At 43.5% G+C, this 18,962-nt stretch overlaps 3 protein-coding genes across 3 annotated transcripts; 1 reads left to right on the forward strand and 2 right to left on the reverse strand.

Annotated features, from left to right (window-relative positions):
- The first annotated feature begins 1,813 nt into the window (after positions 1–1,813).
- tapbpl (TAP binding protein like) lies at positions 1,814–6,745 on the forward strand. Its single transcript, XM_084471397.1, has 9 exons — positions 1,814–2,118; positions 2,588–2,800; positions 3,050–3,373; positions 4,281–4,484; positions 4,714–4,878; positions 5,022–5,122; positions 5,553–5,781; positions 6,314–6,393; positions 6,493–6,745. Exons 1-8 carry the CDS (start codon positions 2,070–2,072, stop codon positions 6,388–6,390), a joined length of 1,362 nt encoding a protein of 453 aa, XP_084327523.1. The 5' UTR covers positions 1,814–2,069; the 3' UTR covers positions 6,391–6,393; positions 6,493–6,745.
- Positions 6,746–8,744: 1,999 nt separating this feature from the next.
- LOC311351806 (vesicle-associated membrane protein 3-like) lies at positions 8,745–13,827 on the reverse strand (the record flags this gene model as incomplete). The annotated part of the gene is made up of 6 exons (XM_084471943.1): positions 8,745–8,761; positions 10,687–10,738; positions 11,411–11,569; positions 12,262–12,385; positions 13,482–13,537; positions 13,819–13,827. 6 exons carry the CDS (start codon positions 13,825–13,827, stop codon positions 8,745–8,747), a joined length of 417 nt encoding a protein of 138 aa, XP_084328069.1.
- A 919-nt stretch (positions 13,828–14,746) lies between these two features.
- On the reverse strand, positions 14,747–18,339 carry mrpl51 (mitochondrial ribosomal protein L51). Its single transcript, XM_084472008.1, has 4 exons — positions 18,204–18,339; positions 17,884–17,985; positions 17,436–17,543; positions 14,747–15,183 (listed from the first exon to the last, which is right to left on the reverse strand). Exons 2-4 carry the CDS (start codon positions 17,972–17,974, stop codon positions 14,987–14,989), a joined length of 396 nt encoding a protein of 131 aa, XP_084328134.1. The 5' UTR covers positions 17,975–17,985; positions 18,204–18,339; the 3' UTR covers positions 14,747–14,986.
- Between the last annotated feature and the right edge of the window lie 623 nt (positions 18,340–18,962).

Here is an 18,962-nt window from a genome sequence, read left to right on the forward strand (position 1 = left end):
TACGAAAGAGATTCGTAGCAAAGAACATTTCGGGAAACACACGTGATGTTAAGGTAGAACTTAAAGTAGAGGTTACGCATGATGTAGCGTTAAGAAGGCTTGAAGAAGGTTTCGGGAAACCGGGCCCTGGCTCGTTGTTGATAACATGCCTGTGATTAAGGGGGAAGGGTCAGGTGTGGTTCATCATTGGGGTGGGGTGGGGGCCAAGACTGAGAGCTACATGGAAAAATATGCTCCAAACGCACTTTTTTAAGCACTTTGAAATGTTGCTGTTTTATGACAAAAATTGAGGAACCCCTCCCCCCTCAGACAAGAAATTGTTGGGTGACCCACCCCTCAACAAAGAATATTAAGACATAACGTCCCTCCCTATTTTCCTCCGGTGGTCCATTCCAAAATTCCGAACGGTCCCTAATTCAAATTGTATACGTGAAAGGTGACATGGAAATTGCACTGCATTTTGGAAGGGTGTTTATTTGCTAAATATGGGAAAAATTAATCAAAGCTCGAGCTAAATGTGAAGCAAGTTTTTGAGCAGCAAAAGTTTACAAACGGTCCTCCATAGATGTAGTAGGATGTCCCTCGGCCGTAGTGGTGGCTCGTTCACGAACGAATCAGTTCGAACGAACGACTCTTTAAAACGAACAAACCGAACTGATTCGCCGCTCTCGTTCGTCGTTGTTCGTCTCGTTCGTTCTCTGAGACTCGACTCCCAGCTCCACCCACTAGTCGCTGACTCGCAAGTCGCCATTCGTTCACTGACTATGTTTAGCGGTGAAGACTCGAGGACTGAGAAGTCACGAGAGTCAGCCGGGCAACAACATCCCGATTCCGAACATGAAGCACTCCTCAGCTAAAAGGAACTTAGTTAATGTTGTGTTGATTGATGACCGTTTGCACCATTGCACGATCGTGATTCATTTAAGAATGAGAACGAGGGAGGAGCCGAGTCTGACCCACTCAGGAGCCGTTTCTCAATACCAAGTACACGGACTACGTTCTCGTGGACTTGGAAGTACGTACTTGGCAAGTCCGGACTTTCAAGTACAGACTTCCGAGAACACGAGTAGGCACCTGCAATTGGAACAGCAGCGGACTCGATGATGCATTCTGGGATATTTAACGGTCCCAAGTCCACACGAGTCACCTCCGATGCATCCTCGGTAGAACGGCCTCATCGAGAACGCATCGAGAACACTTCCGGGTTTTACGACAGTACTCGCATACTCGCGTACTTGGAATTGGAACAGTGCTTGGGCTACCACTGATGACGTTTATCGAGAACGCAAGTACATGAGAACACACAAGAACGCGAATTGAGAAACGGCTAGTGACTGAGAATCATGATTCACCGCTACCGGAAATGCGAACGAACGAACGAACGAATGAACGACTCTTCGTGGCGAACTGACCGACGCAAACTGATTCTTTCAAACGAATCATGAAATCCACCACTACTCGGCCGTTGATCTGGTTCGTTGAACCAGTCTGTCTTGTAATGTGGTGCTCTTTATGGCCGCTAGATGAAGCCAACGAGGCCTTCACATATTTACTAGGTTTTGATTGGATGTTGTGTATTCCGATGCAGAGTTACGGAGGAGGATTAGGGCCACATGTGATTATATTTTTGCAGTTCTGACTTTAATCGAATTCTGAGTTTAAAGTCGGATGCTGATATTAAAGTATTTAAAGTCAGAATAAAAAAATAACCATGCTGGTTCAGTAGGATACTAGACTAGTTCTGAATGGCAACTGATCTCCGCCTCTTGCCATTGGATGGATGAAACTGATGGGCGGGGCGCCGCGCACTTTCACTTTGATACTGCTGCTGGAAACACGCCATCTAGATGATATGGGATGAGAATATTATTAATATTCGGCTATTTGAGATATTATAATATGGTGGGCATGTCGTATATGTAGGACTAGTCGTTTCTTCAAGGTTTTGTAGGAATATACCAACATAAGTCGTAATTGAATAGGCTCAAGTCTAATCAAAAGTGAAAGCATAGTGTAGGCTATTGTACAAATCCTAAACAATCCTATTGAAACTGACGTCGTGGGACAATATGCTTAAAGTTCTCTTTTTGACGGGATACTTAATGACATACACCTCCGGTAGGTTCAGAATATACATATTTTTCTAAACACACTTTAACACCACTGTCTGAACCCCCGTGACCATGTAACCATTTCCTAAATTAGCCATATAACATTAAAGTAAGTTTCCCCACCTGTATCTCGATAACTAGGCCTACTCTGTATTTAGCCCCATCATAGACATAGGCTACTAGGTTTATAAAGGTTGGGATGCCGGGGTAAAGTTGGTTTCATATTCGATATTCATGGCTATTCAACAATGGATTTAAGTATCGATTGTAAGCAAAAAAGCACATCCTGCCCTATCCCGATGAGGTTTGTATAGAAGCATCCAAATATTCAATGACCTTTGTACTTTGCAACTCGTTGCAGTTTCTCACCAAAAAGTCACAGGTTAAATCCGTTTCCAAAGGAGTAAGATGGGACTCTCCTGAGATAATCATCTCAATGGCCACGAGATGGGGCTATCAACATGTGTTGTTTCCAGGCGAAGGAGTTGCCGACGTGGTTCTGTCATGCTCCCTGGTGGAGGAGGCATCAGGGCTGGACGACATGGGAGACAGAGCTCAGTTCTCCCGCAGCCCTGCTACACTGGTCCTGAGAGATGTGTCCGTCAGTCCAGACGAAGTGCCTGACACGCTCACCCCATTCGTCCCACCCGCCGTCCCGGATCCTGACCTCGTCCTCATAGAAGCCACAGGTCTGCTCCACTTTTTAAAATTGATCAAATAAACATGCCTGCAATGAGAACATCAGATTCATATCTCAGCCCCTCCCCCTTCCTCTCTATCATTCTCCCTTCATCTCTCCCCCTCCCTACCTTCCACACTTCCACTACCCATCCCTCTGTCTCCCCCCTCTCCCCCTTCCACTCCTCTCTCTCTCACTCTCCCACTCTCTCCCTCTCACCTCCTCTCCCCCCTCCCCTCCCCCCCCACTCTCTCTTCAGCGTCCTCCCCCGCCATCCCTGACGTGGAATTGCTGCTCCACGCCGATTGCAACGAGCAGGAAGTGGGGTGTGAGATCAGCCGCTACCACTTCCCCCGGGGCGCCGCCGGAGGTGACGAGGACCGCCCGGTGCCCGGCCACTTCTTCATCGCCTCCCTGGAGCTGGAGGGCGGCGCGCTCAGCACCGCACTGGTGCTCCGGACCCTGGAGCTCCAGAGGAACCCGGCACCACCAGCAGCAGCTGACCCAGGGCCGGGGCCCCAGACCCCGGGAGAGGGGAGGCTCGGCCTGCCACTGAGCCAGTCGGGGTCCCTGCTGACCGAGGGTGAACCTCTCAACCCTCTTAAGATAATATAACGCTGCATAACATAGGAGCATAAAAGACGGGAAATCAGGGGGCATCACAAAAATGCTCAAAAATGACTCAAATATTCCCTCTAAAAAAAACATATTCATACTATTCGAATATCTCTGCGCATTATGTCAATGATGCGCTTTACGTCAATAACAGGACAAACTAATACAACGAGACATAACTACTTGTATAGGTAGTTTATTTAAGTTTAAACATATTTGACAACAATTACTAAAAATAAGTAAATAAACTAATGGCCAAGACCGCAGACCTCGCTCACTCGCTCTCTGCACATCCTGGTTTAAATAAACAACAACAATAAACAAATGCTGAGTGCTGATCAAGAGTTTTGTGCAAGCAATTTAAGGTCCCGACTCTTGTCCCAAATATGGCAGGCTTCATTCAGTGATTGAAACAAATATAACATTAAGTGACATGTCCCTGACCCGTCATGCAGTGCGCCCACTTGCAAAGCAGAGAGCCGCACCGCGGCTGCTGCGGGTATGTGTTTTTCCACATTTGAATATTAATTTTCTCCTTCAAATGTCTGTTTTTAAAAACTATTCAAATATATATTCAAATTTAGAATATTCGTTGACAGCCCTAATCACAACACAATCACAGGACAGTAATCATTTTTTACTAAAACTTTGAAACTAAAAATAAATAATATATTCAATTTTTTTGTATCACAAAATACAGAGAATAAATCAATCCTCACAACAAATGTAAACAGTACAGACAGTTGAGGTAGACATTATCAACAGCGTATATACATTGTCGAAAACTATAGGCTTTGACCGTTCAATGCCCAGTGTCTGAGTGACTTCAGCATCTTCATGTCTGTTTCATGGCCCTTCACCTGCCTCTCTTCCAGTGGTGTTCATGGTCTTCTCCAGGGAGAAGGAGCTCACCGCTCCTCTGGGCAGGGATGTGCTCCTAAACTGTGGCTTCAGGCAGCAGGAGGCGCTGCAGGAAGTGGGACAGGAAATCTCTGTGGAGTGGTGGTTGCAGCACCAGGGGCGTGGCAGGGGGGTCATGGACCTGAAGCTGACTGGATCACAGGAGCACTCAGAAGCAGGTGACAGCGCGGCATCATACCACAGCAACCAGTGTGGAGAATGTATTTTTGACAAACATACTTATTTTATTATTATTTATATTCTAAAGTCAAGTGGCATATGGTGGCTTTTAGAAATAAACACTGGAGCAGATTCTTACATTTGGGTTCTGTATCCGAGAGGCCATGGAGGACATCTTAGAGGTCCGGGCCTGAGATGAAGATTCTGACTAGTTTATTTTGAGTGCAGTAGTGAAGAGAGACGGCTCCAGCGTGGACCCCGCCCTGCTGGTTGCAGATGGTAATGCATCCTTGACCATGCGGAAACTGAAGGTATCAGATGAGGGGACGTACATCTGTACAATCAACGTCGGCAGCTTCCAGGCTCAGCAGACCATTAGACTTCATGTCAATAGTGAGTTTTCCCTCTACACATGATAACATATCAATCCTAGGCAGAACATACAGTTACTTCCTACTTTTCTTTCATTGATTACATAAATTAGCTGCTGTGTTAGTGTGAATGCAGTATATTTAATGAATAGATTTTTTTTCCAGAAATTCCACGTGTGTCCCTCTCAGAGGACAAGCTGGTTTCTCAGGATTTTCCCCACAAACTGAGCTGCAATTGCCAGAACTTCTATCCACTGGATTGCAAGGTCCTTAAATTATATGAAACTCAACTTGGGTAGATCCGATAATTAACATTATTACCAACCTTCTTATATCGACAAATAAAATAATTTTATTGGAAGAATATATTATATTCTTCCAATCAAATATATATATATATTTGAATTAATTATAACTATAATGAACTATAATAGTTGAACTAGTTAGTTCCATTTTATTGAACCAGCTCTCACATTGAGAGCACAATAGGAATGCAAAAGAGTACCACAAAACTGAGTTAAATGTTTCTAAACCTTGAAACCTTAATTTCAAGGTTATTCATTTTGTGTTTGTATGGTCCTACGGTGCTCACCTTACGCGTCATTCACATTATACCTTTCAGGACATCACCGACATCGTCAGTATAGATCTTACATTTCTGTACACTAAACATGATCTAATCATTGTATTGTTTAGATGGAGTGGTTCTCGGTATCCCCTGACGACGGGGAGAGGACCGAGCTGAGCGGGGAGGTGTCCCTGTCGAGCCACCGTCAGCACCGTGACGGGACTGTCTCCCTGTCCTCCCACCTCTACCTCCAGCACCGCAGCTTCCCCCCCGGCACCACCCTCACCTGCAGGGTCAGCCACCCTGCTCTGGGGGCCCCCGTCTCCACCAGCCTGGTGGTGCAGCCGCCCGCCTCCGGTAAAGGAAAGCTTCTTGTAGACGCTGTCTTACTCTTTGGTCTATTTTTCCACTGGCGAAGTTCTTTTCTCAATTACTTAAGATAAAATAATCTGAAATATACGGTTCCATGCACTGGGAACCGCTTTTCAAAAAGGAATGAACATGACACTTTACACAGGTCACTGAGCTGCCCACCATCTTTATTTGGTCAAATAAAATGGCAGCAAAGCACACATGTAGGATTCATATAATGCATAATTTATAGTCGCCGTGTGCGGACTGTGCCAAAAACTGAACCAAAAGGACGTAATCAGGGCCCTGGTGCAGAGTTCATCCGGTGATGTGTCGTGTGACACCTCTGGCATTTTGGCAAAGTGTACGAACTGCGTGTCCATTCACGTGTGCCATTCATGGCCTAGCCAGAACGACGCATCAAGGGGACTATAAATGACCCTTTATACACTTGCTGCTGACCTTAATGCATGTTTGCGTCAAGCTGCACACATTTCAGCTCAGTTATGTGTGAGTGAAGCTGCTCTCTGATCCATAGCGCGAACAGACATCTACTGGATGGGGCTGGGTTTCCTGCTGATCACCGTGCTGTTCTTCTACCAGCTCATGAGATAGAACGTATGTTAAACACCTAAACTTGTCCTTACAAGCCCTTTCTACTTGCACCTTGTCGCGTGGTCTCAGTGTTGAAGTGCAATTTGTTTTTTTTATCTCTAGGACTATTTCTGGAAGATTCCTTAGGTGATTTGGGGAAAACCGGTATCCAGCTGTATATTTCTCGTTCTGTTCAAAGTCTTTGTTTGTTGTATTCATTATTAATATTTTTATAGTATGAAATGCCTTCTTAAGTGCATTTGTTTGCAGTTTAGTGCAACACAGTTAGCAGATTAAAAAAATGGTACTAAATACATCAAATGTCAACGACTAATTCCTGATGTTTAAAATAAAATCAAGCACACTTACACTTCTATTGATGAGTTCTTTATTGGCATCAGCAAAAGTGGTAAGCATGCAATTTTACAGAATTATCAATTTCCAATTGCATCTCTCACTGCATTTCAATGGTAATTACCCAGTTATAGTGTTGTACAGTATCACTCGATAATTGTGATTAACAGTAAGTTTAGCTTTTTTTTTTATCTGGCTTTCCGTTATTTCTGACAACCATTAAAAAACTTCCAACAACCTTGAGCCAACTTTCGGTAGCATGAAGAAACCAAGGTGACCAGACTCCTTCAAAGACCTAAACCAGTGTTGTATTGTACCACTTGATTTCCTTTCCCTGTACTTATTGTATTTTTCCCCCTCAAAACACAAGTGAATTAAACAAACATTGTCCTAACTATGGAGCATCATGGCATTGCATTCGCAGTAATAATACCTAGATCAAAGATACATTTATACACAGGTCCTTTAAACAACTACCAAACTGAAATTAAATAAATCGGCAGTTCGTTTCAGAAATGGCAGATACACAGGTCACACACACAACTATGGACACCCTTGCCATGCAAGTTGAAAACGAGCACCTCACTTCAGCCTTTTCTCTCGGTGACAAGGTGTGTGTCTGGTGTGAAGGGGGACAGAGAGGAGGAGGAGGAGGAGGAGGAGGAGGAGGGTCAAAGGGTGAACAACAAGTGGATACAAAGTTCTGAGCAACTGCAGTACAAACACAGGCTTAAGATCGGACTATGGCTGTGGGTTGGGCGAGACCTTTCTTCACAAGTCGGAGCAGTCCTGGTTAGAAAGATTGTCGTTTTTTTTTCTGATGATTCATTTATTTAAATCTTTTTTCTGTGCCACTCTGTCCACCGTGGTTGCAGATCTCTTCCAACAGGACTGAAGAGACCTGACTCGAGAATTAGCAGCTTCATAGAGGTTTCTTTTTTTGTTTTCAATCTAAAATTGCTTTTGTTTACACCAAAATTAGGTTTTGACTATAGGGGAAGGAGAAAAGAAAATATGTCACTATGGTCTTTCTAAACCTTAATTTCTTTTGTCTTTTCATTACACACACATACGCACATGCACACACACACACACACACACACACACAAGAGTACACACACACACACGCACAGCCTCATCTTTACAGGTCACTTTATCTTATTTGTTATTATTAACATAAAGCCATTCAGAAATTAGAGACTAAGTGAAAGACACTAAGCACAGGAAAATAAATAAACAAATAAATGAAGGATCTATATGATGAATCACCAACAAAAAAAAGCTATTAGCTACAACGCCTTGAATCACAATTACACACACACATACACACACAGCAAAAAATGATCCTAATCTTAATCTAACCATGAACTTGTATTAGTAAGTATTAATGGTTGTTATCGGTAGGGTCGGGGGTGGGTGGGGACAATGTCAGTTAGGCATGTCAGTATTAATTTACAAATGTCAGACACTGAAAATGGTTGAATGAAGAAGCTGTGGCATATCGGGGACAGACAGGACTTCTGTGGGCTGTCCTGGGTCTCCTCCTGTCCTATGCTGACGTTCCCCCAGAGAGCGAGGCCTGTCTCCTCTTCTCAGACCCCTTCCCATGGGCGCCTTCAAACTCTCCCCACTATCTGTTTCTCTCTCTCTCTCTCTCTCTCTCTCTCTATCTATCCCGCCATCTCTCTCCGTCTAGCTCTCTCCTACCATCACTTTCTTCCCCTCTCTTCTGCCTTTCCTTCCTTTCCAGCTATGCTCTTCAATAATGCATGATATGCAGAGAAGATAGGAGAATGTGGTCGAGAGTCCATGTCACAACAGTAGGAGAGAGAGAGGGAGAGACAAGGGGGGACATACTTCTGTGGTGTATGAATGCAGGGTGTGGGATGGAAGACTGTGTGAAGAGAGGGAGGAGAAGAAGGAGAAAAAGGAGGAGTAGATGTGGATTTGTGTCTTTTTTTTCCTCTCTTCCCTCGTCTTGCGTCGTCCATTTGTCCGTCTCTAGGTGAATGGACGAGAGCTCAGTAGAAGAAGTACACTGTCGGAGAGGGAGAGAGAGACATACAGAGACATACAGAGAGAGATAATAGCTTTACTTCATACATCTTCACAAACATTACACAGCGAGGTCCACTCCACAGCCAGCAGATGTTTTTATGTTTGCATTTGTAACTGTTTCATTTAAGCTTGAATTAATAATTGACTTATCAGCAGTCATGCATAATTGACAAGGAAGGCTGCAGGAGCTATTCCCGATGTGGGCTTGTGAGATAGAAAGTGCAAAGAGCATTTTTATGTGTCTCTAACTCTGAACCAAAAAATATAAAATGTAATCTTGTTATCCTTTTTTAATCAAATACCTTCTTTTGCTCTTTTTTGATTTGACATTAGAAAATAGGACAAGTTGAGAAACAATGTTTGGTTACATAAATCATGACCAAGTAAAAAGACAGGATTTCAGAGAGAATAGTATTAGTAGTAAGATGTGAAAATATATATTTTTTATATTTATTTACAAGTTTGGCAGTGCACTGGCTGTGTTTGTTGAGGTAGCTGTATTAATTATGTTCTGAGGTCACCTAGACTCTGCAGAGCTACCCCCTCCCACCCCTCCTACTTATTGTATGTTGTACATCCTGGCACTTGATGTACGCACTTATGTATGTGGTACTTAGTTATAGTACTTAGTTGTCTAGCTAGCATCTTATCCTAGCTAGCTTTGTTGTTTACAGGGAATGGGTTAGCCAGCGATTGTTAGTGCTTGGCACTTGGTTCTATGAACATCCTTACTATACCAATAGCGATATATTGCTTCACCTTCTTCTAACAAATGTACTTTGTAAGTCGCTTTGGATAAAAGCGTCTGCTAAATGCCCTAAATGTAAATGTAAACTACACCAGATCTATTTTGCTGAGGTCTGTTATGGTTACAGCCTGTCACCGAGCAGCATAGCTTGAAATTGTTGTCATAGGTGAGCATTCGTATTTATTTCAATTAAAATCATCAAATTTGAACATCAGTCTTTAAAAGCAATCAAATTAAATGTCAAGGTTAAGTATGTAGGATTGACTCATCCGGTGAGCCTGAGGACGGTCGCCCTGACGACTGGCTCCGCCTTCAACTCCTAGTCTTTTGTTCAGCCATCAGGCTTCTAACCAGCAACGCTAATCTTAGTGATTACATTGATCACATGCGCACATCCATCCAATGGATGCACAGCTCACTTCCTATGGACATCCAATGATCATCACCTCAATGTAACGTTCATATTCATTGTTACTCCTAAGCTTTATATAACTACTCTCATTCCCAGGTCCATATTCCCCATCCTTAAAGTCTCTGGAACCGCTGCTTGTGTGTTTTAGTCAGAGCCATATAAAGATAGAGTTGCGACAATGGGGGTTCAAAATTCCATTGGTCACATGGTTTTGTGTAAGCCTCAAATAGTTCCCGGAAGCGAGTGACAAAGTGACAGTTGCTGTGCCTATGTTAGCTTTTAAACTGCCTAGTAGCCTTCAAGATATAGAGAATATACAGGATTGTGAATTTGGGTAATTAGTAGTAAAACAACTGTCAACAAACCGTCTCCGAGAGTTCCATCCCAACTTCCGGGAACCTGTTGTCGCAGTTGTCGCAACTCTTTCTTTATACGGCTCTGGTTTTAGTGTTATGTATATTTTTTGGCATTTCTGCCAGTCTTTGCTCATTTTTGCCCATATTGATGACGCTTGATGATATTTTTCTATACATAGCTGTTGCTGTCATGTCTAAATCATTTTGCTATTCAGAATCCCCCTGTGTTATACTGTGAATTAGATAAATGAAATACTTTGACTTTGACTTTGAGTGACTTGCTGCAGCCGGTGTTGTCATTGGAAAACATTGGAAAGTGTTAAGTACATTCTATAGTATTTTTCTAAAGTATACCAACTATATCATAATAAGCAGGACCCTGTACTCACAGAAAAGTATTCCAACCACAATGACTCCGATAATCCCCATCATGATCATCATCTGAAAGAACAGAACATTCACATGTGTGAACAGGCATATCGTATGTGACACAGCCGCAGCGTCTTTCATTCAGGCATTCTCATGTGGAACACAACACTGACCTACCTGCCATACTGGGGGTACGTACACACACACACACACACATACACACAAAATGAATACTTACAAACATGGTATTGTTTTATCATTCATTTGTACTATTACACAGTGTTGTTCGCCTGCTGTTAAATCAGCCTTCAAATGAGCATGTGGCCTGAAGTCTTCCTTCCCATCCGCTCCTTTCAGTGTGTGTACTGTGCATTTGAGCATTAGTGTGTGTGTGTGTGTGTGTGTGTGTGTGTGTATCCTCATGCTTGTGTGCATGTGAGCATTAGTGTGTGTGTGCAAGTGCAGGAAAGATGGTCTCCCTAGCGCATATGCTGCGTGCACGCCTCAGTGCAGCCCACCTTGGCACGCTGCTATGGCTTCACCCGCTCACCCTCCAAATGGTGGAATTCTACAGCAACCACTTCCAAATTCCACCATGATCAAGCAAGGCGCTTAACTCTGACTCTTAACTCAACTCATAACACACTTAGGCAAATGCCGCTAATCGACAATATTTGCTCAGACGTTGTGTGACTGGTGCGTGTGTCTCTTGGCACATGCTCTGGTGTCTGAAAAGATGCTTACCTTGCAGTTCTTCCACCAGTACTTGTTCTTAAGCTTGGCGGCGCAGCTTTCAAACTGGGAGGCCCCTGCCTGCAGCGCGTCGGCCCGGTCGTCCAGCTCTGACAGCTTCTGATCCCTCTCCAGCACCTTGTCCACGTTCACCCGCATGATGTCCACCACCTAGCGCCGCGCCGGGGGAGCACGTTAGGTTGAGGAGGATTTTAAAAGGAGATACAGAGATTGAACATTAAAATACTTAAAATCTGCAATGTTTTAAAATATACGTATATGGCAGGAAGGTCTAAGAAACAAAGAGGCACCGCTGTAGGTTAACACATTAAATCATTGTGTCCACCAGTCTGTGTGTGTGTGTGTGTGTGTGTGTGTGTGTGTGTGTGTGTGTGTGTGTGTGTGTGTGTGTGTGTGTGTGTGTGTGTGTGTGTGTGTGAATTTGTATGCGTTTGTATGTCTATCTGTGTGTGTGTGTGTGTGTGTGTGTGTGTGTGTGTGTGTGTGTGTGGTGTGTGTGTGTGTGTGTGTGTGTGTGTGTGTGCGTGTGTGTGTGTGTGTATGTCTATCTGTGTGTGTGTGTGTGTGTGTGTGTGTGTGTGTGTGTGTGTGTATGTCTATCTGTTTGTGTGTGTGTGTGTGTGTGTGTGTGTGTGTGTGTCTATCTGTGTGTGTGTGTGTGTGTGTGTCTATCTGTGTGTGTGTGTGTGTGTGTGTGTGTGTGTGTGTGTGTGCGTTTTTTGTTTGTGTGTGCATGTGTGTGTGTGTGTGTGTGTGTGTGTCTCTGTGTGTGTGTGTGTGTGTGTGTGTGTGTGTGTGTGTGTGTGTGTGTGTTTATGTGTGTGTGCTTGAGCTCTGCCCACCTCATCTACTTGGGTCTGTGTCTGTTGTAGCCTGCGGTTGCTGGAGGTGTTGGGGGGGCCTGCCGGGGCCCCATCGGGACCTGGAGCACCAGGGGGTCCGGCGGCGGCGGCATCTGGGGCGGACCTGGGCAGGAGGCAGGGGGAGGGAGAGGGTGTTACGGAGGCAGCGATGAATGGTGCTGGAGACGGTGCAGTCAGGTCTGTATTGCTTTCATTATTGGTAGTAGTAGAGGTGGTAGTAGCACTAAGAGATGTACTAGTAGCAGTAGTAGTAATCAATTATTGATTAGAGAGAGAGAGAGAGAGAGAGAGAGAGAGAGAGAGAGAGAGAGAGAGAGAGTAAATTAATCGAGAACAAGGTGAATAAAGTGATCAGCGTTGATCATTCAATCATCATCCACCAATGGGATGAAGAGGTAGAGTAGTGCTGTGCCTGGGGGTTGGGAGGCTGCAGAGAGCCGCTACATCAGAGAACACTATAGAGTACAGGAGCACTGAACACAGTGGCTGCCAAGGGAGAGGCCTGTGTTCTCAGAAGTGCTGCCTTGAGAGAAGTATGGACTTTTTTTTTAAATCAGCGTTAATGCATCCCTAGAAGGTTCATTTCCACATTGATGCAGTTCTAATACTGTACTTAATGGAGGACTACTAAGTGCAATTGGTATTGTAGCCTAGGTCTTCATTATTCTAATTTAATTCTGCCAACTACCCTTTTCCATAACAGACCTACAATAACCTTAGACAAATCGATGATCTGACATGATAATCTATTATACAGGATATTTTATATGGATATTTTTCTGTATGTGTCTGTGTATGTGCGTGCGCGCGCGTGCGTGTGCGTGTGTCCGTGTAGGCCTATTTATCTTAAATTGCAATAATAACATCAAAGTCAGTACGGGGACTTGGATCACCGTCCTACGCATTTCCAATGTAATCTTGAAACGGCAAGCTTTGAATCACGTTTGAGTCCTCAATACATAATTTAGTGGTGTGATGACGGTGAAAATGACTTGCGTCAGCAGAATTTTTCAAGCCGAAACAAATCGGGAGTCCAAATCCAACCAGAGAGAAACAGCATCTCAACTCATCAGCCGATATATTTCAACCCGTTTACATTGAAAGAAAAATGTTTGACAGTAGGCTACATTTAAAGAGAGTAGGCTACAATAGAAACCCCGCATGTACTCACATTTTCAATGCAGCTGTTTCGAACTGACTCACTCAGCGATGAAGAGGAGGAGGAGGAGGGGTGATGAGGCGCAGAGACCAGGGTCTGAAGTAGAAGAAGAGGGGGGACAAGAACACAAAATACACCAGACATTTTAGGGCAGTGGTCCAAACGAAGTCCAATATTTCAATTACCAAAGTGAACAAAGTGGCAGACTGAGATGGAATAAAGCCCCTAGGTTATTGGCGCAGTATTTTACAAGGAGCTGTTCGCACTGCAAGTCATCAGCGGAATAGCCTACCGCAGGACGAGGGCAATAACTCACTCAACACACCACAGCGGGACCACAAAGTGAACCGGGCAATGCAATCTCAGGAGAAAAGTACTTGTGTCATGTAATCCATTAAATATATCCAAGAAGCAGGTGGAAAGGTGTAAGCTTTTCGAGAAGCCGATATTCCAAAGGATGATGCGGTCCTCAAAGATGCTCCAAACTGAATGGAAAAAAAACACGCCTTTGACGTCGTGCGAGTTGCCTCCTCTTAATCTCAGCACTGGCCCATTAAACGCTTACGATTTCACAATAAGCCATTAAAGGGAAAATGTCGTCTTAACCTCTTTAATATCTACCACTGCTGTGTCTACCTCCCTCTCCAGGCGAACGCGGTGTTTTTTTTTGGCGGTGAAGTGCGGTAGTTCGGGCTCTCCGGTGTGTTACGGCACTCTATACTGCAATGATGCGACGCTCCCGTGGCTCCCTCCACTTGGACTAGGAACGCTGGTGCGGTATAGGCTAGCGGCTCTTACCACCCCGCCCCCTCTCCCCTGCTCTCACACTCCCTCCCTCCCTCCCACCCTCTCGCCATACACTTTGCAGTACTGCAGCTTTCTGTCGGATAGGGCGTGCAGCAGGCCCACACTGCGGTACAGTGGTTGCCCTTACTGATTTGTTGACTCGACTGTTTTCGTCCCTCTCCGCTTATCCCGGGTTGTATTGTAGGTAGATTGTGTTGTATTATATACATCTGATATGGTTTGTTTTCCGAAATGCCACTGTATGCTGTTATGCTTTATTCCATCGATGGCTACTAATCAAGACAAGTGTGCTAAATGGTTCCAGTGCTCCCCCCACCCTCCTACTACTCCACCCCCCCCCCCCCTACTACTCCACCCCCCCTCCTACTACACACGCAGGCCTACCCCTCCGTGGGAGACGTCACTTGCGAGGACACATGACCAGGTTTCAGTAGATCGTTGCAGTCCCATACGCTGCCATTTTTACAATGAAGTAAATAGCAGGGACAGAGAATAATATATAATAAAAAATAATCCTTTATTTTATGTCACATATTTTTTATTGGCGTAAGAAATGGAATCCCACAACACAGTGTTCTTCACATATAACAACGTTTAAATCACAAATCCGGTATGCCAAGTCACAAGATCATCACAACATCACGCTGAGATTCCAATAGTCCTGCATTGAGCAACTTAATGAGGTGTTGCGTGACGTTGGTATGTCCTCCTGTCTCTGGGTCCTCCGCCTGCTCCTCCTCACCGGTACTTGCCGACACGGTTGAAGTGGCGATACAGGTAGCGGATCCTCTTGTCGAGGTTGAGCCTGTCCTGAGTCATCATCCTCTCACCCACCAGTTTCCTCTTCCTGATCAGCCGCTGCAGCTCGTTTCCCTGGAAGGCCTTCAGCCAGCTCGGGCCCACCATCAGGTCCTTGGGGTGCGCTTTGAAGTCCCCTGGGAGGCCAGACACAAAAACACAGCCAGTCATAGGGGCCCGGGACCAAGTGCTTTATGGCTGCCTGCATTTCACCAGCCCAAAATAAACCTTGATTAGCTGCATGTGTATAGGTGGGGTCTTCTTAAATGTGGCTTGTGTATTTTGATTGTCTCCGGAGCCGATGCCAATAAGAAAAAGCTCTTGGGGATAGCATGTCAGAATCTCTGATCACCTTTTATTGAAAAAAAAACAGGTCGATATTTTATCCATTTATAAATAGAGATAATGGCTGTATGTAAAAATAGCAATATTTAAGTCATGAAACACAATGGTGAAGACAGAACATCATTGTGAATGTCTTCTTGACGGGTGGTGGGGTTGGCCACAGGGGAAATGGACCGCATGAAATGGTGGACAAACCCCGATGCCCTGAGGAAACGGAGCAACGGTTACTTGGGATTTCTGTGTGACCTGAATTTAGTTCAATACAATAGGAATGGAAATGTTTAAGAATTTGCGGGCCTGGTGATAACAAGAAAGATTAAAGAGAATGTCAATAACTTTTTTTTCAAGTCATCATATTGAATTAATTGTAGGAACATTGTTGCATGCTTTTTGAAGAGGAATCTTCTAAATGTAGGTTGTACTTTATGGTACATGTGGCTAAGCAATGATTAGCCACAGTAGAGTATAAGCAATATGCTATTGCTTTTATCATCCTTCCATTTTATCGTCATTCCCAGGAGGCCTGGCCCAGATACATATTATCATGCATTGAATATTCGTAAGCTTTCCAAAGGAATATCCTAATAATCGGTGAAAAAAAGTATATGCATAGTACATATACGGTATATGCAATCTTTCACTGGCTGTAATGTAGCAGGCGGAGACCACTGCTGCAGGATCTAGGTCTTATCAATTGATCGCTTTTTTCCTTTTCATTCCTTAAGTGGTTCAATTGATAAAACAAAAGAAAAATAGAAGAACAACAAAATCATGACAGAGTCAGACTTGGTTACAGCAGAGCTGTAGAGCTGCACACAACATTTGGTCATATTGTTGACTAGATTGCATCAGAGCCTATCTCAACTTGAATAACATGCCATTACCAAATGGTATATAGGTATTTATGTAAATGCAGCCTAAAGGTTTCTGAACCCACACAGTTACAAAAGTATGAGAGTAGGCCTACTTAAAATGATCCCAAAGCAAATAGGTGTTTGAACATTGTGCAAAGTGTTGAACATATTTCACAGCAGGATAGTGCTGTTTACCCGGTGATAAATCACACAGGCGCTGTAGTGGGGGACGGATTGCCCTAAAATGAAAAACATTGCTACCTGTTCTATTCATGTTTACTAAATAACCAACATGTTATTATTAGTAGGTAGGGCTTTTTGGTGTCTTTTTGAAATAGCTGCTAAATACGTTCATTATTAACACCCTTCTTAAACTCTTAACCAGGGGGTTAATGGCTTGCGTATCCTCACTGGACGGCAGCTGTCAAAGTGCTATGGGAATATTCCAATAAGCTTTGAATATCCAAAATGAAGGAATAATAATCGGATCATCCCATATTTGGTCTTTCTGATGACTGCTACCGTTACGTCAATTGTACCGTTGATGTGAAGCGTAGTCTGACGTCCAGCTCCCTTACATATATAATATATATTTTATCACTGGGATACTCAGACAAAATGTAACCTAGCCTTCTACCCGCAGTCCCTTAATATGCACGTACATTTAAAATATATAATCTTTCTGTATTTTAATTTTTTCATAAACAAACAAAAAAAAGAAGCATTGGAATACTGAATTGAGATTCAAATACCTAGCGAACAAACAACAAACTAATATCCAAATATTCTGTCTCAGCCCCAATACCCAGCCTACTATCAGGTTGATTTAAGGGGGAAGACGCGCATTTGATGCACTTTACAATCATAACTTTGTGCAGCGTTTTGATTTTCCACATACAAATATATATTAGCACATAGCAAACACATAACATTTGGTCATATTGTTGACTAGATTGCATCAGAGCCTATAGAATTAGTTATGATCACTGTAGAGCATGTTTTTACAAACAAAACTGGGTCCCGTCTATCTCACCTTGAATAACATGCCATTACCAAATATAGGTATAGGCTTTATTCCAAATATATATGGTATATAGGTATTTATGTAACTTAACCATTCTGCATCAAACATTCACAACACAAAAGGAGCAGTCTTCTTTATTTGCTCACACCAGTTTGCGAAAACTTACCCAGGATGCCTATGTTGTCATAAACTCCAAACATGGACCTCTTCTCTGTCCATCTGTCCACCTTCTTCAGCTCTGGGATAGAATGCATCCTGACTTGATGGCACATCCCTGGAGGAAAAACACACACCAGGTTTGAAAGGTTGCGTTGGTGTGCTCCGCTGGATATGAAAGGCTACTCTACTTTAAAATTGTGTATTTAGCCGACAGTGATACATATTAGCAGACTGACAGTGAATGCAGACACAGGGCAATAGGAGCAGGTAGGGGTCTTGCTCAAAGATGCCGACGTGTAGTTCTGGGTTTCAGCCATTGACTTGAGCCAAACACCCTACGAAGACTATGGTAATAGGCAGCCGTGTACTGTAAACCGACATTTTAATTTAACATAGATTAATAAACCATTATATAATACGTATGAAAAGTGTTATTATCAAATCTCAGTTCTTACCAGTGGATATGCTTCTAGCTGCTCGAAGTAGAGATCCTGGGAGCTGACATAAGGGCACCCCGCATTTCAACAACCCTCCCAACATAGACATAATGATGCCCCCTGTGAGAAGTAAAAACAAATGAAAGAAAGCATCTTCAACGACAGATGTGATGTTAGTAGACGTCAGGAAATATATAGCTAGCTGAGCTGTTGTTGTATGCAACGTTAACACAGCCCTGTCATTAAGGATCTTTACAATGACCCCTAGTCGTGCGCTCACTACCAACTTCGGTTACTGTATCATAAAAACGTAAGTAAATAAGAAATGAAATAATTACCAGTGTAGGTATTTTCACAAACAGTGTTTATGCGGAGTCGTTTGTTTTGCAATGTAAATCATAACACGATAAATAAGAAAAGGGCAAAGTATTATTGAAAACACAACATGCTGGCTGGTCCCACTTCCATTTTACATCGTGGCCCAGAATGCATAGCGCGCTTACCGTAATACGCGCAGTGTAACGCACGCAAAAGAACAGCTTCAGAGTGGAATTGATCGCTGTGTCGCAATGGCATATTTTCACCACAAGAGGAGCACAGTGGATCATCTACAATCTTTCTGTCTCCTAGGAACTAAATAACATAAAATTATCGACACAAAAATAATTGCAATGTTAAACAATATAAATCGTTTATTATTGTATGCTTTAAATTCTTTAACAGATTAAAGATTAAACAGATTAAGATTTAAGAGTGTTACAACAATCAGCTGACCTCATAATTCAAAGTTAAATATGAAAGACACACACACACACACACACACACACACACACACACACACACACACACACACACACACACACACACACAGGTGGAGACAGAACCGACGCATATGCCTACGCTTCATTCTTTCTGTAAGAACACAATAATTTATGTCTGAAGAAACAAGGGAGAAAAGAAAGCTGCCAGGAAAAGAGTCATGCAACCCATATTTAAATAGATGGGAGGATAAGCATGTTCTGAGGTGAGTAGAGGAGGAGGTGTCCCTGAGCAAGACACCTCTAACTGCTCCCGGCGAGCTGGCTGTTGCCTTGCAT

The sequence above is a fragment of the Micromesistius poutassou genome (assembly GCF_964030765.1).
Source record: "Micromesistius poutassou genome assembly, chromosome: 8".
In the NCBI taxonomy this organism is placed as follows: Eukaryota; Metazoa; Chordata; class Actinopteri; order Gadiformes; family Gadidae; genus Micromesistius; species Micromesistius poutassou.